The sequence below is a fragment of the Crinia signifera genome, chromosome 8, assembly GCF_055691185.1.
Source record: "Crinia signifera chromosome 8, ASM5569118v1, whole genome shotgun sequence".
In the NCBI taxonomy this organism is placed as follows: domain Eukaryota; kingdom Metazoa; phylum Chordata; class Amphibia; order Anura; family Myobatrachidae; genus Crinia; species Crinia signifera.
Window position 1 is genome coordinate 22,099,318 of NC_139224.1, and position 17,864 is coordinate 22,117,181.

At 48.5% G+C, this 17,864-nt stretch overlaps 1 protein-coding gene across 1 annotated transcript in view; it reads left to right on the forward strand.

Annotated features, from left to right (window-relative positions):
- SHQ1 (SHQ1, H/ACA ribonucleoprotein assembly factor) overlaps positions 1–17,864 on the forward strand; it is a 77,667-nt gene that overhangs the window by 31,327 nt on the left and 28,476 nt on the right. The window contains exon 10 of the mRNA XM_083155973.1: positions 11,456–11,579. Within this exon, the coding sequence (XP_083012099.1) occupies positions 11,456–11,579 (124 nt within the window). The remainder of the gene's footprint in view (positions 1–11,455; positions 11,580–17,864) is intronic.

Below are 17,864 nucleotides of genomic sequence, written 5' to 3' on the forward strand. Positions count from 1 at the left end.
ATACCCTTTATATTCACACATCCCATTCATTTGGGAGAAAAGGGCGATATCATTCTATGTTGTTTCAGGTGCTGACCTCATTTGAAATACATCAAAGATCAACACCTGGTTTAAGATACGTAATTTTATCTTGTGTACCTAATTATAGGGTTTAGCGCTAAGTGGTGTCATCAATCTTTCTATCACCAGTTTATCACTTTGAGTGTTCACGTTGACAGGGCACTCGGTGTTCACCACCAGCAGCATACTCCCTTTTTGTTTTGCGCTATTCTTGGCAAAATATTGTATTTTCCATTGAGTTACTAATTAAGTCACCTGTGGCCAAGCATGGGTATGCTTAATACCTGGACCTTTGGGGTGCCTTGAGGACCGCGTTTGGGAACCTCTGGCCTACACACTAAGAGGTAAATTTACTAAAGTGTGAGTGTTGTTTAAAAAAGTGAGAGATGTTGCCCTTAGCAACGAATCAGGTTCTACCTGTCATCCTCTAGATCTAGAAGGTGCTATATAAATGATCAGTCAAATCTCATTGGTTGCTATGCTCACTCCTAAAAAAAAAAAAGTTTTTCCAAATAATTGAACCGGTTGTTGTGTAACCTACTTTACACAACACTGCTGAATATGTAAGCTGGTGATATGCCTACATCGCATTAATAAGCATTCATTTCCCATCTCTGATGTCGTCCAGCTGGTTTTTCTTTATTTCCTGCGGAAGATCTCATGGCCTCCACAAAACCCTTAAACTGTTTTGATTAAAAAAAAATCTAGTTTCTCTGTCTCCTTCCTGGTGATCCATCTCTGCAGTGCGCCTGGTGCCGCTGGCAGCGTGCCATCTCTTTGGTGGATTATCAAAGTGCGATCATATCTTTGCCCGAAGCAACATGCTCCCAGTGCATGCAAGACCTGGTTGTGCTTTGATATCGCACCAGAGGAATGCCTGACGCGCAGCGGCACAGAGGCTATAGGGGACTGCCGATGATTCCGTTTGAAGTCTATCACCTGGAAAGAAAAGTAAATGTTGCGGCTGGTAATAGGTTAGCAGACTTTTTTTTAATATGTTGTGTTTTTTTCAGCAAAAACCTATAGAAAAAACGTCAAAGAAGTCAAATTTATTTTCGCAAAACATAAATAAAAAGATGGCTCTAGAAATTGGCATTCCTATGTGTGCTGTTTACAATGGGAGTCGCCTATTTCAGGGTAATGACCTATCTAGCACACCTTCCCACCATCCCAGATGGACACAGTGGGTCCTGCGATATCACTGATGCAATTATTGAGTACTGCAGTCCCGAGGTGCTGGTTCCCTTGTAATTACAGATGCGTCCTCATACATTATTGATACAGTTGCGCCAAGCTTCCCTTTCGTGATAAAACGGCTTCTTTGTGCTTTAAATACCAGTCGCTTGATTTATGAGGAATCTTATATCTGATTTCTGCCTAAACAGACGCATCTGTAGGGAGCTTTCTATAGAAAAACCTGGTTGTTCCTGATGGGGTTTGACAGAAATGGGGATGGAACATAGGAATATTATATTTCCAAATCGGCAAATCGAAACCAAAGGATTTTTTTAGTGGTTTTAATCTGTTTGAAGATGGTGAAGAAATATTCGGGATGAACTGGGGCAAGAGGAGGCGACTTGTCCACCCAAACTCCAAACTTAGACGGGAAATGCCTGTGGACATAACTTGCTAACTGATCGGCATAATAGTATTTATTAACACCAAGAACACGTTCCTCTTGCTCTCCCAGATCGGTTGCAAGTGGACTGTGGGTTGCCTTCTGAACCAGGTGAAGAGGGCTTTCGCCCCTTGTAGAGAGGAAAAATATATTTTGGTAGCATGTGCCCATCAGCACTTGCTAAAAAGTTCCCTAGGGTTTCCGCTACATGTTGAAGATGTACTTCAGCTGTTGGTTCCTCGTTCCAGCTCGGAACCTTTTTTCTAGTGCCTAATGGCTCCTATACATTTGCGGCGACTTCTCCCCTCTAAGAAGTTGAATGCAATACTCCTTGAGCCACCTTCCCGGGCAGCGGTCTCTCATACGTTATATATTGCATGTAGTCCGTTTGCTTGCGATATTTTGCAAGCAATCTCAGCTGAGCCTGCCAGGCTCAGAAACAATCCAGGAGATTGCGTCCGCAGCAGGGGTGACTCGGAGGGTCCAGTGCGTTGCGCACGGGACAGCACATTGCATCGGATCCGCTGTCAGTCACCTGCAATTTGGGCTCACCCCTGTGATTGCTGCAATCCATGAAAAAAGCCCAGTTTGCGGTACATCGTCCAGTGTATGGGGGCTTTAACAGGCAGAGTCTGCAAGAGAGAGAGTAGTCTTGGAAGGATTGCCCTACTTTATTAGGTCATTCGAGCTGTCTATTCCAGGAATCCATTCCTGATTTAACATGCTATAAGAGAGGCGCACAGATAATGCTGCATAAAATGTCTAAGCCCCTGTTTATGAAACCCCCACGGGGCTGCTACCGGATAGTGTTTCATTTTACATTTTGCTATTTTACTGCTGAAATGAAGAAACCTAAGCGTTCCGTTTTATCTGTGTTCGTTGTAAAATGAGAGGAGACCGCACTGTGGTTTTGGCTGAAGGCGTGAGGAATAGATGTTGGGGTTTTATTGTTCGTGAAGACTATATAGTATGCATTGGGCTGTTAGGTAACTGAAACTGAATATTGACAGTAGGGAAGCCAATCCCGGGGCATTTTTTCAATCTCGGGATTCGGGATTGAAAAATGCTCAATCCCGGGATTCCCGGGATTGGCTTTCCTAATAAAAAGACACCCTGGCTGCCCCACATTTACTTACATTTGAGGGTGCAGCAGGGTTGCCAGGAACCAGGAGCCCGGTTGCTGGGTGGGGGGACGGGTTGTCCATGCTGCTGGCTGGGTGGGCGGGCTGGGCTTGCTGGCTGGGCGGGTGGCGCGGCATCACACTGCCGGGCACGACCTCTGCCTGCACAGCGTGACCTCTGATCTCGTCACGCTGCGCAGTGTTGCTGGGAGAAGTTGGGCAGCTGCCCGGCATTAGACTGCGCGTTTTGGGGGCCAAATCCCGGGATCGGCGGGATCCCGGGATTGGCCACCCTAATTGACAGGTAACGGCTCAGTGATGACAGGGGAATGTCTTGGTCCCATTTGTTTTATTGGGGGAGGAGGGGGAAAATGATAAATCTCCAGGACAGAGAGGTTAAGATGAAATGCATAGATGGGGAACCTTTTCCGTTCAGCTGTGCAACTACGCATCCCAGCATACCCTGCAACAGTTATAGCATGGACAAATAGCACAACCGTAGCAGGGCATGCTGGAATGTGTAGTTCAAAACAGCTGGATGGCCAAAGGTTTCCCATCCCTGATATAAGGCATAAATTGCACTCCTATAGCCTTATATCATAGAGGGACAGCTGCTGCGATCAAACACAGTCTCCGTGCGTGAGACCATTCCCAGAGAGATGTCACATTGTTAATTAAGGAAAACAAATCAATATCTCCTTTGTGTATCTAAAGCTTGGTGGTTTTGTCTGACATGGATATATGAGAGAGGGTAAAAAAATGTTTTTTATTCAGGAGATGATTTTAACGGAGATACCGACAAAGTAATCTGCTCGTATCCACCGGTCTTTTCAGTCCTTTGCATCTTTTTAGAGCACCAGTACTTTATCCTTAGTGGTTGATGGGTCAAATTGTTCCCCTTCAAGTATAGCGATACATAATACTGCTGTGCTATAAGTCTGTGGATATAGAGCAGCACTATATATTTTTTTTACTGGAGAACCCATCCGGAATTTGGGCAGAGTTGTGTAGGGTACACACCAGAACGATCATGATCGTGAGACGACCATACGACGAGCACACGTCCTTCTTCCGATCCAATTCCGGATCTGTTCTCAGTTGAATGGATCGTTTTTAAATCCTGACTGCAGCAGGTAGGATCTGCAAAACGACCAAAAGACCAGCGGGGACGCGCATCGGATCTAATACATGCCGAACTATGCCCAATTTACATACAAGTGGTCAAGATTGTATTGAAATTGGGGGAATTGAGGCCAGATCGTTCTGGTGTGTACCCAGCATTAGCGACAGATTACTAAAGAATAGAACGTGGTTAAATACTAACCAATCAACTTCTATCTGCCACCTTAAAGACTATGTTCGAAAAAAGTCAGGAGCTGATTGGTTGGTACTTTATCTCTCTCCATTCTTCCCACCGCTGGGTCTGAGAGGTGCAAGCTGGGGGTAAGGAGACTGAAAGCGAATCGCTTCTCCTTTTCTTTTGCAATAAGCAGGAGCTAAGGGAGTCTGCAGAATTTCTTACCCTTAATGATTGTAGGAAGAGTGGATTTGTTTCAGGTTATGAAAGCTTGGTCCCATTGGCTGTGCCGGAGGGCAGAGAGAATGACTGAGCACTCTGTGAGCTAGTATAATCCAGTAACAATCGCATGAATTAGGTTGAGCGTTGCATTGTAAAGGACCCGCACAGCTTGGGGGCGGTGGTGAATAGGACGATCGCATTCTTACGGGCAGTGGGAATAGAGAGGAAGCTTTCCTAGTGAAATGAAGGGACTATCATACAGTAAGAAAGTAAAGTTATAAACTCCAAGTATCATGTAATAAGGCAACATCCTAAAAGACGCCATTTGTAAAGGCTATGTAGAACACTGAGGGGACTTTGTGGCAGACGCGGATATAGAGGGGGGCAAAGTGGGCGATCGCCCCCCCCCCCAGGAAGTCTATATCTGCCCCCTGAAAGCCTGCACAGCACACAAGTTTACAGTTGGCCCGGAGCAGCCAGCCCCGTGCGGAGTGTCAGCCAGGGAGCCGCAGCACATCAGTGGCCAGCTGGGTGTCAGCCAGACAACTGCAGCACACAAGCTCCCGGGAGCCCGGAGCGGCCAGTGAGGGTCAGTGGCTGGGTGTCAGCTAGACAGCCGCAGCACACGAGCTCCCGGCGACCCGGAGCGTCCAGCCCCATGCGACGAATGTCAGCAAGCCTTTCATCACCGGGAGGCTGCCTGCTGTGCTCAGTGTATTGTATGGGGGGACATCTCTGGGATCTGCCTAGCAACTGTTCTGAAAGTTGTGGGTCAGGAAGGAGTCGGGATATGGAAGGGGAGGAGTCAGCCTGGATGGGGGAGGGGCAAAATTAAACTGTAAAACGCCCCCACCTAGAAGAAAAGTCCGGATCCGACCCTGTTTTGTGGGGAGCATAAGGCAGGAGGGAGGCATTTTGAGGCCGTCTAGAACACATGTCTTCAACCTGTGGCCTTCCAGATGTTACTAGAACTACATGTTCCAGCATGCCCTGACAGTTTTGGCATGCTCTCATAGGAAAAAATGTGGCAATGAATGTTGGAACATGTAGTTTCACAACATCTGGAGGGCCGCAGGTTGAAGACCCATGGTCTAGAATGTTAAAGGTGATCACCAGATGGTGAAGATGGAGGGAATGCTAAAAGGACTCACAAGGCCGCAGCACCTGAACTGTAGTCCTGAACGGAGGGGTAGATTTATGAAACAGTGCTAAGGGAGGAGAAGTGATAAAGTGCCTGGTACTTTGGGTCCTATTCTAGTTCACTCTTTTCTTTTCTGACAAATTCCTTCTTAAATGGACAAAACCATGCTGCACTGCCGGGGGTAGATGTAAAATGTGCAGAGAGAATTAGATTTGGGTGAGTTATTTAGTTTCTGTGCAGGGTAAATACTGACTGCTTTATTTTACACTGCAATATAAATCTCACTTTGAAGTAAAACCCCACCCAAATCTAATTCTCTCTGCACATGTTACATCTGCCCCACCTGCAGTACACATGGTTTTGTCCATCTAAGAAGGAATTTGTCAGAAAGAGTGAACTAGAATAAGGCCCTTTATCACCGGCCAATCAGCTCCTGACTGTTAAGTTACAAGCTGGGTCCAAAAAGGGACAGTCTGTTTTAAATGTGGACAAAACCAAGGAAATGATTATAGATTTTAGGAGATGTCACCAAGCTTTGTATTGTCCATTAGTCCGTAAATTAAGTGGTTAATCAAGAGTAAACCAGTAGCAATCACTGAATGAGACCAGTTACTACCATAGGAACATCATTATTAAAAGCATATCATTGCACAAGTTTAACAAGGTGATAAAATATCCGGGGTACCCGCAACACCAAACAAACCAGCACTGGGCGAGATTGGCTGAAGTCCCAAGGCTAAGACCACTGATCTTCCAAGGGATCTTCTTGGATTCTGAACTTCGAGATGTGTCTCAAAGTGCTGGCATCAGAGAGTTCTGATTGCTTGGTTCTCAAGGAATTGTCATAGCACAAGACCCACGGGAGGAAGGGACCTGGATGATCACCACATCAGCCACTAACCGTTAGATAACTTACTATCGAAAGCTCTTATACAGGGTTCTCTGCCTACAGGTGGGGTATACGAATTAAAGAAAAGTTTTGGACTTTCCAGAAGACAAGCTCCACAGATGTCACATACTGTGGATGACTAGCTAGGCAGCAGACTCATACTCAGTCATTGTCACAGGTCATTAGCTTTGAGTATCTGAGTACCACAAACATTAGCTACTGACTTGAATCATTGTGGGTGTGGTGACCCACAGCAGGTCTGTAATGCGAAAAAAGCTGGGTGGACACTGGAGCATTATGGATGCGTTCCAGCTTTGGAAAAAGTCCCCACCAACCTGGATTGCCTGTGCACACTAGAGCGATTGTTAATAAAGGACAGAATACTGGAGCGACGGGATTCGGTCCGACATCGAAATGAATCCCCTCAGCCTGGATTACCCGTACACACTGGAGCGATGCTCCTAAAGGACGGAATGAGGCTGTGCACACTATAGTGATGTTAATAAAGGATGGAACACTGGAGCGACGAGGATTTGGGCTGACCTGAAAGAATCCCCATCAGCCATGATTGCCAGCACACACTGGGGCGATGTTAATAAAGGATGGAACAATGGCCGTACACACTGGGGCGACGTTAATAAAGGATGGAACAATGGCCGTACACACTGGGGCGATGTTAATAAAGGATGGAACAATGGCCGTACACATTGGAGCGATGTTAATAAAGGATTGAACAATGGCCGTACACACTGGGGCGATGTTAATAAAGGATGGAACAATGGCCGTACACATTGGAGCGATGTTAATAAAGGATTGAACAATGGCCGTACACACTGGGGCGACGTTAATAAAGGATGGAACAATGGCCGTACACACTGGGGCGACGTTAATAAAGGATGGAACAATGGCCGTACACACTGGGGCGACGTTAATAAAGGATGGAACAATGGCCGTACACACTGGGGCGACGTTAATAAAGGATGGAACAATGGCCGGACACACTGGAGCGACATTAATAAAGGATGGAACAATGGCCGGACACACTGGGGCGACGTTAATAAAGGATGGAACAATGGCCAGTACACACTGGAGCAATGTTAATAAAGGATGGAACAATGGCCAGTACACACTGGAGTGATGTTAATAAAGGATGGAACAATGGCCTTACACACTGGAGCGACGTTAATAAAGGATGGAACAATGGCCGGACACACTGGAGCGACGTTAATAAAGGATGGAACAATGGCCGGACACACTGAAGTGATGTTCATAAAGGATGGAACAATGGCCTCACACACTGGAGCGTTGTTAATGGTGTCGCTATAATCAGGATTGACCACGTACATTCACATATTGGGCATACACACAATAAGCACCTGATCCGGTGGATCAGACATTATATCGCTCAGTGTGTACCCTCATGCAGATCTCAGAAATCTAGAACTTCACTGCAGATAAGAACCATTAGGTGTGATTTGGTATAAATCCATAAATTCAGATCTGAGGCTAAACGTATCTTGGGGCATATCCAATTAGCATTTTCCCCATGCTGTAACCCATATATTCTGCACTAAATGCTGGAATCTATGGGTTTCCTCGTACATTAAACCCCAGAGAGAATGCGATGACCACCGTTTTATACCAGCAACCCCTTTGTCTGCAAAGAAGGATCCTTGTTCCGCACTTGGATGCAGGGCCCAGGCTGACTAGTCACCATGGGGTTAACCTGCGAGAGTGTTAGCTGGCTACACAGATGCAGTAACCAGGATAATTAGGAGCTGCTCTGGTGAGCCGGCACTGGGGCAATCATTTGCTTGAACACAAGGCAGGATATACTGTATGGGGAGCGGTGCTGGAGAACTGTCCCTCCGAAGCAGACCAGACCTCAGTGGTTTGTATTATTGCAGCATTAGCTCTGCTGGCTGCTGTCAAGGTCCAAATCCCTGTTTCCGCCTGTGTAGTAATGCAGTGCGCTGGTACTTAGCAGTATGTGCAGAGAGACGATCTGCGAGTAATTGCTGCAATATATGGAGCATTTTACAGCAGATTACGCTCTTAAGAGGGCTTTAACGGAGCATTCAAACCATGCATCCTCGCAACCCTAGGCAACGCCACTTTCTTTTTGTCTCTGAAGTGCAGAGCCATATTGCTGCGTTCCAGTACATTGAGAGCCGCACTGTCTTTGCCTTGGTAATGGACACAACACTCTTTGCTCAGGAAATGATTTATTAGTTGTGCTTTCGCTCACATGGAATGCCGCTGTGTGTGTGGAGATGGGTCCGTGCTTCACCAGACGCTGGCTTGGTTTATACACTGCTCCATTGTCTGCCTGGGGAGTCGGTGTGCGCTACAGCACAAATGCGTGTCTGCTTCCAGTTGCCAATCTGAAACAAAAAAAATAGCTAAATAAAGTCTGTTGTCATGGATACATATATATGCGCAAGGCTTAGAACGGCGGTGTTTGTTTGGGCAAGTGGTAAGCTAGTAATAGGTTCCTGTGTCGTAAGAGCACATACTGTAGGGAGTGATTCTGATAGGACGTGTCTGCGTCAGACTGCTCTGCGCACTCGTCCAGGTGGCTTGCGTACAAGGGGCCTGATTCAGCAAGGTTCGCTAAGCAGCGGTTGTTCGCTAACGGTTTTAAAAATGAAAGGAGATGGAGTTGCCCATAGCAACCAGTCAGATTCTGTCTATTTCTCTATTGCATCCTAGAAAATGATAGACAGAATGTTATTGGTTTCTTTTCACTTTTAGACGCTTTAGTAAGTTTACCTCATAGAATCTGATAGCAGATAAGAACCACTTGGCCCATCTGTGGGGGGGGGGGGGGTTTCAATCTCTGCCGATATTTCCATATGGGACAACTGTGAAGGGCCTAGATGATTCTGAGGGGCCCCAGAGGCAGAGCTCGAATGCGGTGGCAGTGATGTACGCTATATGTGCCCAGCCACATCATCCTCCTGTTCTTTGTGTGGTCCCACCGCAACGCTCAGCCATCTACATGTTGTGTTGTGCCACTGAGCCGCTTGGCTGCTGCCTATACTGCACGTGCGCCCTGGACACTGGCGTGGCAGCAGAATTGCACATACAGAACAGGCGGTCAGCTGAGGCAGGCCCAGATGGTGGCCCAGAGCCACGCTGAAGTACCGGATCTGTGCACACTGCACCTACCCTGCCCTGGGCAATGAGTATGTAATTCCCCCCTGGGCAACGAGCATGTAATCCCCCCGATGGGCAATGACATGTAATCCCCCCTCACTGGGCAACGAGCATGTAATCCCCCTCACTGGACAACGAGCATGTAATCCCCCTCCCTGGGCAACAAGCATTTAATCCCCCTCCCTGGGCAATGAGCATTTAACTCCCAAGGCAAGGAGCATGTAATTACCCCTGGGCAATGAGCATGTAAACTCATCCTGGCAACAAGCATGTAATACCCCATGGCAACCAGCATGAAGCCCCTAGCGAGGAGCATGTAACCCCTGGCATTAAGCAAGAAACCCCTTGCAACGAGCATATAACCCCTGACAATGGGTAGGAAAACCCTGGCAACAAGCGTGTAGGTAAGCGGCACTTATGTGGCATAATATGTAATAGACATTACGGTGTGGTATAATATATCATGGACATTATGGCATGTTGTATAATAATTAATAGGCATTACAGTGTGTGGTATAATGTGTAATGGGCATTACGGTATGTGGTATAATACGTGATAGGCATTACAGTGTGTGGTATAATCATGTGTAGTAGTCATTACAGTGTGGCATAATGTGTAGTAGGCATTATGGTGTAAATTTTTGCGGCACGCACTGTTCCTATTTTTAGTATGTGTGTCAAGGTGGATGGTGGTTTTGTCAGATTGGTAGTGAGGGAGGTGGTACACTCAATCCACGTAATAGAGTGGAGTTGAAGGAGGTACTCTCATTTGAAAGGAAGGGTGTAAAGATGAAGGAGGTAGGTGATCTCACATGACTAGGCAGCAGAAGGGAGTACTCCCATTGAGAAGAAGAATTAGCTGCTGCTCTTGGTTCAGAGATGAGTCTGTCTACGCTTTGGGCATTTGCCTCGGACTTGTAATCATCCCCCCTTCATGTTCCGAAGAGCGTTGATTGTATTTTAATCCCACACAGCCCTTGCCTAGTTAGACACAGTACGGCGGACAAAGGGTTAATACAATTCTCCTTGTGAGTCTGGTATTTAATACAACACACGTAAAATATTCATGTAACAAGCTCTAAACGTCTGGAGAGCTGATGCCGATTCAATTTTTAATCTGCGGTAATCGTTGCTGTCTAATAAGACCAGCCTCATTTATACACAGAGTACATCCTTGAGAAATGGCAAATTGCCTGCCGCGAAGTCTCCGGGATTTCACCAACACCTCTGGCTGTTTACTCTCCGCGGTACACAATGATCAGCAGCCGCTGGAGGGACGATGTTTTATGCATCTCCCCCTTCTTTTGTGTCGGGGCTGGATTTCTTGGAAACTGTCTCATAAATCATTTGTAAAGCGCAGCTATATACACGCGTCTTTTACAAATACCACATGTTGCTTTGCTGGGATGCGATGTTAAGAAGAAAATAGTGCGCTGTCTCTAACAATCAGTGTATTGGGCCAGTATGCGTGTGTGGGGGGGGGGATTGGTACGCACGATCCGTGGGGATACCAGCGAGGTTCTGCTTTCTGTAGACGACGCAGTAATATAATGTTGCCGTTTCACGTCTCCCGGGCTGATCCTGCGTCTTGTCTGAAAAACTGCACGGTGTGATTATTGTCCGGTTGGCGCACACACACATTGATACCGAATCGGTTATGTCCTTGTTATTACTGTACTATAAATGTGTAGTTTATTGCCTATATTAGAGGTAGACAACCTCTGGCCCTCCAGCTGTTGTGAAACTACACGTTCCAGCATGCCCTGCCACAGTTTTAGCAACTGTGAAATCATGCTGAAATCTGTAGTTCCACAACAGCTGGAGCCCTGAGTTTGACACCACTGCCCTAACAGCAAAACAGTCGCAGTAGCTGGAGTGCCACAAATTCGCTACCCCAGACCTATACAGTCAACTGCACCTTTTTCTTTCTTTTTTGTTTCGGTAACAGACTTACGGGTCGGTTACGGATGTCCTGGTGACGTTTGGGAGACGCGTCTTATGCTATCCGCTGTACAGAAACTTCCGCCTGGTGACCAAGGCTATCCGGGACACTGGCTCACTGCTGAGATTGGGTAAGAAATGGGGGATCATCCACTTAAGGCTTCATCTTCTAAGGACTGCATTGGGTCTGGGAGACATTTGAAAAGTAGAAGGTCCAATCACCTGTTAATGTATTGTAGTGGGTGATTCAGAGAGAAAACAAGCTGCGCCCACGAGTTTTGCTTTATCAAGAAGCATTCAATACCTCGATCTCTCTTCCTTGACATAAGTTCTGGTGTTTTGTATTGATCTTGGCCTAGACCACAGGTGGCCAAACCTGTCCTCAAGATCTACCAACAGTTTATGTATATCAGGCAACATGTGGATCTATAGAAGGAATGAATGCAGCAGGTTTGAAAATGTGACAGTTAGTAATGACTACAGCTGTGCCCCAGCTAGGTGGTCTGGGAAATGTGGCAGTTAGTAATGACTGCACCTGTGCACCAGCTAGGTGGTCTGGGAAATGTGACAGTTAGTAATGACTGCAGCTTGCACCAGCTAGGGGATCTGGGGAATGTGACAGTTAGTAATGACTGCAGTTGTGCACCAGCTAGGGGATCTGGGGAATGTGACTGTTAGTAATGACTACAGCTGTGCACCAGCTAGGGGATCTGGGGAATGTGACAGTTAGTAATGACTGCAGCTGTGCACCAGCTAGGGAGTCTGGGGAATGTGACTGTTAGTAATGACTACAGCTGTGCACCAGCTAGGGGATCTGGGGAATGTGACTGTTAGTAATGACTACAGCTGTGCACCAGCTAGGTGGTCTGGGAAATGTGACTGTTAGTAATGACTACAGCTGTGCACCAGCTAGGTGGTCTGGGAAATGTGACTGTTAGTAATGACTACAGCTGTGCACCAGCTAGGTTGGAAATAGTGGACCGCTGGTAGCTCTCGAGAATCGGTTCCGGTCAACTCTGTTCTAGACGTCTAAGTTCTTTTCTGCTCCATATACAAACTCAAGTCACACACAATACACAAGTGCCATATATGACATTAAGAGCATTGCGACTAAGACGCAACCTTCCTCTAACCATCCAACTGAGCAACCCTTCAATTTGTCTGTCCAACTAAAACACCGCCCCACACAAGGTGGGTTGTTGATGTCCTGCATTTCCCATCTCCTGCTATATGACGTGTAACCTGTTTTATAGAGTGGATTCAACAGGTACTTTGGTTCCAGCAAAATGCGTCTGTAGTCATTGTAAGTTGTTTTACTCTTGGTCTGCATTCAGTAGACGTGCAGGCCAAGCGGATGCAGCAAAGGTTTAGGCCAAACAATTTGGTCAGTTGCAGATTATAGAAAGGACAAAAATAATTGACAATGGAAGATCTGATAGCAGAGAGGCCCAGAACTGGTGATGTGTATATGTGCATTTTGACATCTAATTTGCAAGCAGTTCCAGTGTAGAGAAGTACTGTATCTAGAGTATTGTGTTCAGTTCTGGAGGCCATATCTCCAGAAGGATATAAATACATTAGAGACTGTACAAAGAAGCGCAACTAAAATGGTGCATGGCCTACATCACAAAACGTACCAGGAAAGATTAAAAGATCTTAATATGTATAGTTTGGAGCAGAGAAGGGAAAGGCGGGACATGATAGAAACTTTCACATATACCAAGGGTTATAACAAGGTGTAAGTGGGAGACATTCTTCACAGGAAGAGGAGCAACAGAACACGAGGACATGCACTGACACTAGGGGGAGGAAGGTACAGGTGGGAGACATTAGTCACAGGAAGAGGAGCAGCAGAACACGAGGACATGCACTGACACTAGAGGGAGGAAGGTGCAGGTGGGAGACATTCTTCACAGGAAGAGGAGCAGCAGAACACGAGGACATGCACTGACACTAGAGGGAGGAAGGTGCAGGTGGGAGACATTCTTCACAGGAAGAGGAGCAACAGAACACGAGGACATGCACTGACACTAGAGGGAGAAAGGTGCAGGTGGGAGACATTAGTCACAGGAAGAGGAGCAGCAGAACACGAGGACATGCACTGACACTAGAGGGAGGAAGGTGCAGGTGGGAGACATTCTTCACAGGAAGAGGAGCAGCAGAACACGAGGACATGCACTGACACTAGAGGGAGGAAGGTGCAGGTGGGAGACATTCTTCACAGGAAGAGGAGCAACAGAACACGAGGACATGCACTGACACTAGAGGGAGAAAGGTGCAGGTGGGAGACATTCTTCACAGGAAGAGAAGCAGCAGAACACGAGGACATGCACTGACACTAGAGGGAGGAAGGTGCAGGTGGGAGACATTCGTCACAGGAAGAGGAGCAGCAGAACACGAGGACATGCACTGACACTAGAGGGAGGAAGGTGCAGGTGGGAGACATTCTTCACAGGAAGAGGAGCAACAGAACACAAGGACATGCACTGACACTAAGGGAGGAAGGTGCAGGTGGGAGACATTCTTCATAGTAAGAGGAGCAGCAGAACACGAGGACATGCACTGACACTAGAGGGAGGAAGGTGCAGGTGGGAGACATTCTTCATAGTAAGAGGAGCAACAGAACACGAGGACATGCACTGACACTAGGGAGGAAGATTCAGGGGAAATGTGAGGAAGAATAACTTCACAGAAAGAGTAGTAGATAAGTGGAATAGCCTCCCATCAGAGGTGGTAGAGGCAAATACAGTAGAGCAATTTAAACATGCTTGCGATAGGCATATTGATATCCTTACAAAAAAATAAGGATCAAATATGATATGAAGTAACATGTTTAAAAAAGGGGCAGACTAGATGGGCCAAGTGGTTCCTATCTGCTGTTTCTATGTTTCTATAGAGTGCGCCGGACTCAGCTGTGAAATCTCCATTGGCCGATCATGGTTCGGAACAGTTTTGTAAAACAAGCCAAATACACACCTATGGATGGTTTTAGAGAAAAATTTTAGTGGCAGCATTTGTTGCTAGTCCTCTGTTTCCCATAGCAACCATCTATCAGTATTACTTGTATCACTGACTGAGTTCTGGTTGCCAGGCAGAGCACCCAGAGTGCTACCACGTACTAATAGCTGCTCTGACTGGGCCCTTGGCAGTGAATGGATTTGCATCTGGAACTAGGAGACATCGGGAGCGGTTAGTGTAGGAAGATGATTACCGTTCCTTATCCGTAACCTTCATTTGCTGGCCTATACAATAGAAACCATAATCACTCGGATGCAGCCTATTATCTGGGCTCTGGTTCTAGATAGACGGCTAACTACCGGCTACGTGATTGGCTCACCTTAACTGGACCACCTGGAGGCAAAAGTTGGTTATCTCTTCACATAGAGATAACCAACTTACACAATGGTTCTTAACATCGGAAGACTAATCGCTAATGATGAACTCCGAATTCATAACACTTCCTGTGGGTGCCAGCCGACCCCTGCGTGCGCTTGCTACCATTGGCTGCAAGAGCTGACACTTAGCGGACCTGTGAAGCAGACTGTGATTGGATCAGTTTCCCCCCCGGGTGACTATGGCTCTTTAACCACTTAGGGGGAGGTTTATCAGCGTTTGGAGAAAGATAATGGGGAGAGAGATAAAGTGCCAACCAATCTGCTCCTAGCTCTAATGCCCTGCGCACACGGTGCGATTCAGGGTCACTTTCGAATCGATTTTGACAATATAGTCACAATCGAAATCGAATGGTTTTCAGCCGCATTCGATCCCGATGCGCTGTCCCGTTCAGTCTATATCGAAGAGAAAAATAGACTGAAAGCTGAAGAGATGTGAAAGACAATATTTAATTATAGTAAAAGTTGCCTGGAACAGACTTCCATCGCACAGCAAAGGAACGGAACACAGCTGGGGGAGACCATTAACGAGTGAAGCTGGTAGATTGCGACGTCCAGTCTGTGTTTAAGTGTTGTCACATTCTGCATAATGGTTCCCCGTCCCCCCATAACCTCTCTTTTCTCTGCTCGCTCACCAGCTGCAGTGACTCTTCCTGGGTGGGGGGTATACCCGCGGACCACCACAAACCACATGAATTTGTGAGCGTGGATCTGTTTGTGCCTTTGTGGGGAAGCGCAGGCTTTGTGTTAGATGGAGAAATGTGTGTTTTATTTAACACAATCTGGATATCGTTTTAGCCCAGCGCATTGCCTGCCAAGGGAAGTGGTGTGAAAATGTCAGAGCGGGGAGGAATGCCAAAAAGACATTTGAGTTTAGACAACAATATCTGTTATTTTTATCTCCAGCGTGTGTCGGAGCCAGGAACACGCCGACGTGTGCAGCACTAGAGCCATTTAACAAACCCCGGACAGGAATTAAACTTCACAAACACCCCATGCATATCATTAGGACAGCCAATAAAAACCGTCGGCTTCAGTGATGTCACTGCTCCCTATTGCATTAGATGCTGCATTGCCATAAATAATGTTTCAGTCCACGAAATAGCCGCCTTCTGTTAATGCAGGCAGCGCTCTTTAATATAAGAGAACGTCCTCCTATCGCTTGTTGGTCGAGAGATAAATGAAATGTCAAGCTCACAAATAGAACGTCGCCATCCAGTGGCTAAATCATAATTCAAATTGATTTAATGGCTGCGTGGTTGTAGAAAGAACAACTTTTAGAACAACACAATTGAAGCTAAGGGTTTTTTTTTCTTCTGAAACTAAATTCTCTGTGTGAGCAGTAAAACTAAGGGGCTATTGCAAGACAGGATGAGATTCAGGGGCCAGTGAAGGATCGGGCGAGTTTTAAGGGCCAGTGCAGGATGAGGTGAGACACGGGAGCAGGTGAATTATCGCGTGAGACTAAGGGGCCGTTGAAGAATCAGGTGAGACACTGGGGCTGGTGCAGGTTCGGGTGATGCTAAGGGGGCAGGTGCAGGATCGGGTGAGGCTAAGGGGGCCGGTGCAGGATCGGGTAAGGCGAAGGGGGCCTGTGCAGGATCGGGTGAGGCTGAGGGGGCCTGTGCGGGATCGGGTGAGGCTGAGGGGGGGCCTGTGCAGGATCGGGTGAGGCTGAGGGGGGGCCTGTGCAGGATCGGGTGAGGCTGAGGGGGCCTGTGCAGGATCGGGTGAGGCTGAGGGGGCCTGTGCAGGATCGGGTGAGGCTGAGGGGGCCTGTGCAGGATCGGGTGAGGCTAAGGTGGCCGGTGTAGGATCGGCTGAGGCTAAGGTGACCGGTGCAGGATCGGCTGGGGCTAAGGTGGCCGGTGCAGGATCGGGTGAGGCTAAGGGGGCCGGTGCAGGATCGGGTGAGGCTAAGGTGGCCGGTGCAGGATCGGCTGAGGCTAAGGGGGCCGGTGCAGGATCGGGTGAGGCTAGGGGGGCCGGTGCAGGATCGGGTGAGGCTAAGGGGGCCTGGGCAGGATCGGGTGAGGCTAAGGGGGCCGGTGCAGGATCGGGTGAGGCTAGGGGGGCCGGTGCAGGATCGGGTGAGGCTAAGGGGGCCTGTGCAGGATCGGGTGAGGCTAAGGGGGCCTGTGCAGGATCGGGTGAGGCTAAGGGGTCAGGATCGGGTGAGGCTAAGGGGGCCGGTGCAGGATCGGGTGAGGCTAAGGTGGGCGGTGCAGGATCGGTTGAGGCTAAGGTGGGCGGTGCAGGATCGGGTGAGGCTAAGGTGGGCGGTGCAGGATCGGGTGAGGCTAAGGGGGCCGGTGCAGGATCGGGTGAGGCTAAGGGGGCCGGTGCAGGATCGGCTGAGGCTAAGGTGGCCGGTGCAGGATCGGCTGAGGCTAAGGTGGCCGGTGCAGGATCGGCTGAGGCTAAGGTGGCCGGTGCAGGATCGGCTGAGGCTAAGGTGGCCGGTGCAGGATCGGCTGAGGCTAAGGTGGCCGGTGCAGGATCGGCTGAGGCTAAGGGGGCCGGTGCAGGATCGGCTGAGGCTAAGGGGGCCGGTGCAGGATCGGCTGAGGCTAAGGGGGCCGGTGCAGGATCGGCTGAGGCTAAGGGGGCCGGTGCAGGATCGGCTGAGGCTAAGGGGGCCGGTGCAGGATCGGCTGAGGCTAAGGTGGGCGGTGCAGGATCGGTTGAGGCTAAGGTGGGCGGTGCAGGATCGGTTGAGGCTAAGGTGGGCGGTGCAGGATCGGGTGAGGCTAAGGTGGGCGGTGCAGGATCGGGTGAGGCTAAGGTGGGCGGTGCAGGATCGGGTGAGGCTAAGGTGGGCGGTGCAGGATCGGGTGAGGCTAAGGTGGGCGGTGCAGGATCGGCTGAGGCTAAGGTGGCCGGTGCAGGATCGGCTGAGGCTAAGGTGGCCGGTGCAGGATCGGCTGAGGCTAAGGTGGCCGGTGCAGGATCGGCTGAGGCTAAGGTGGCCGGTGCAGGATCGGCTGAGGCTAAGGTGGCCGGTGCAGGATCGGCTGAGGCTAA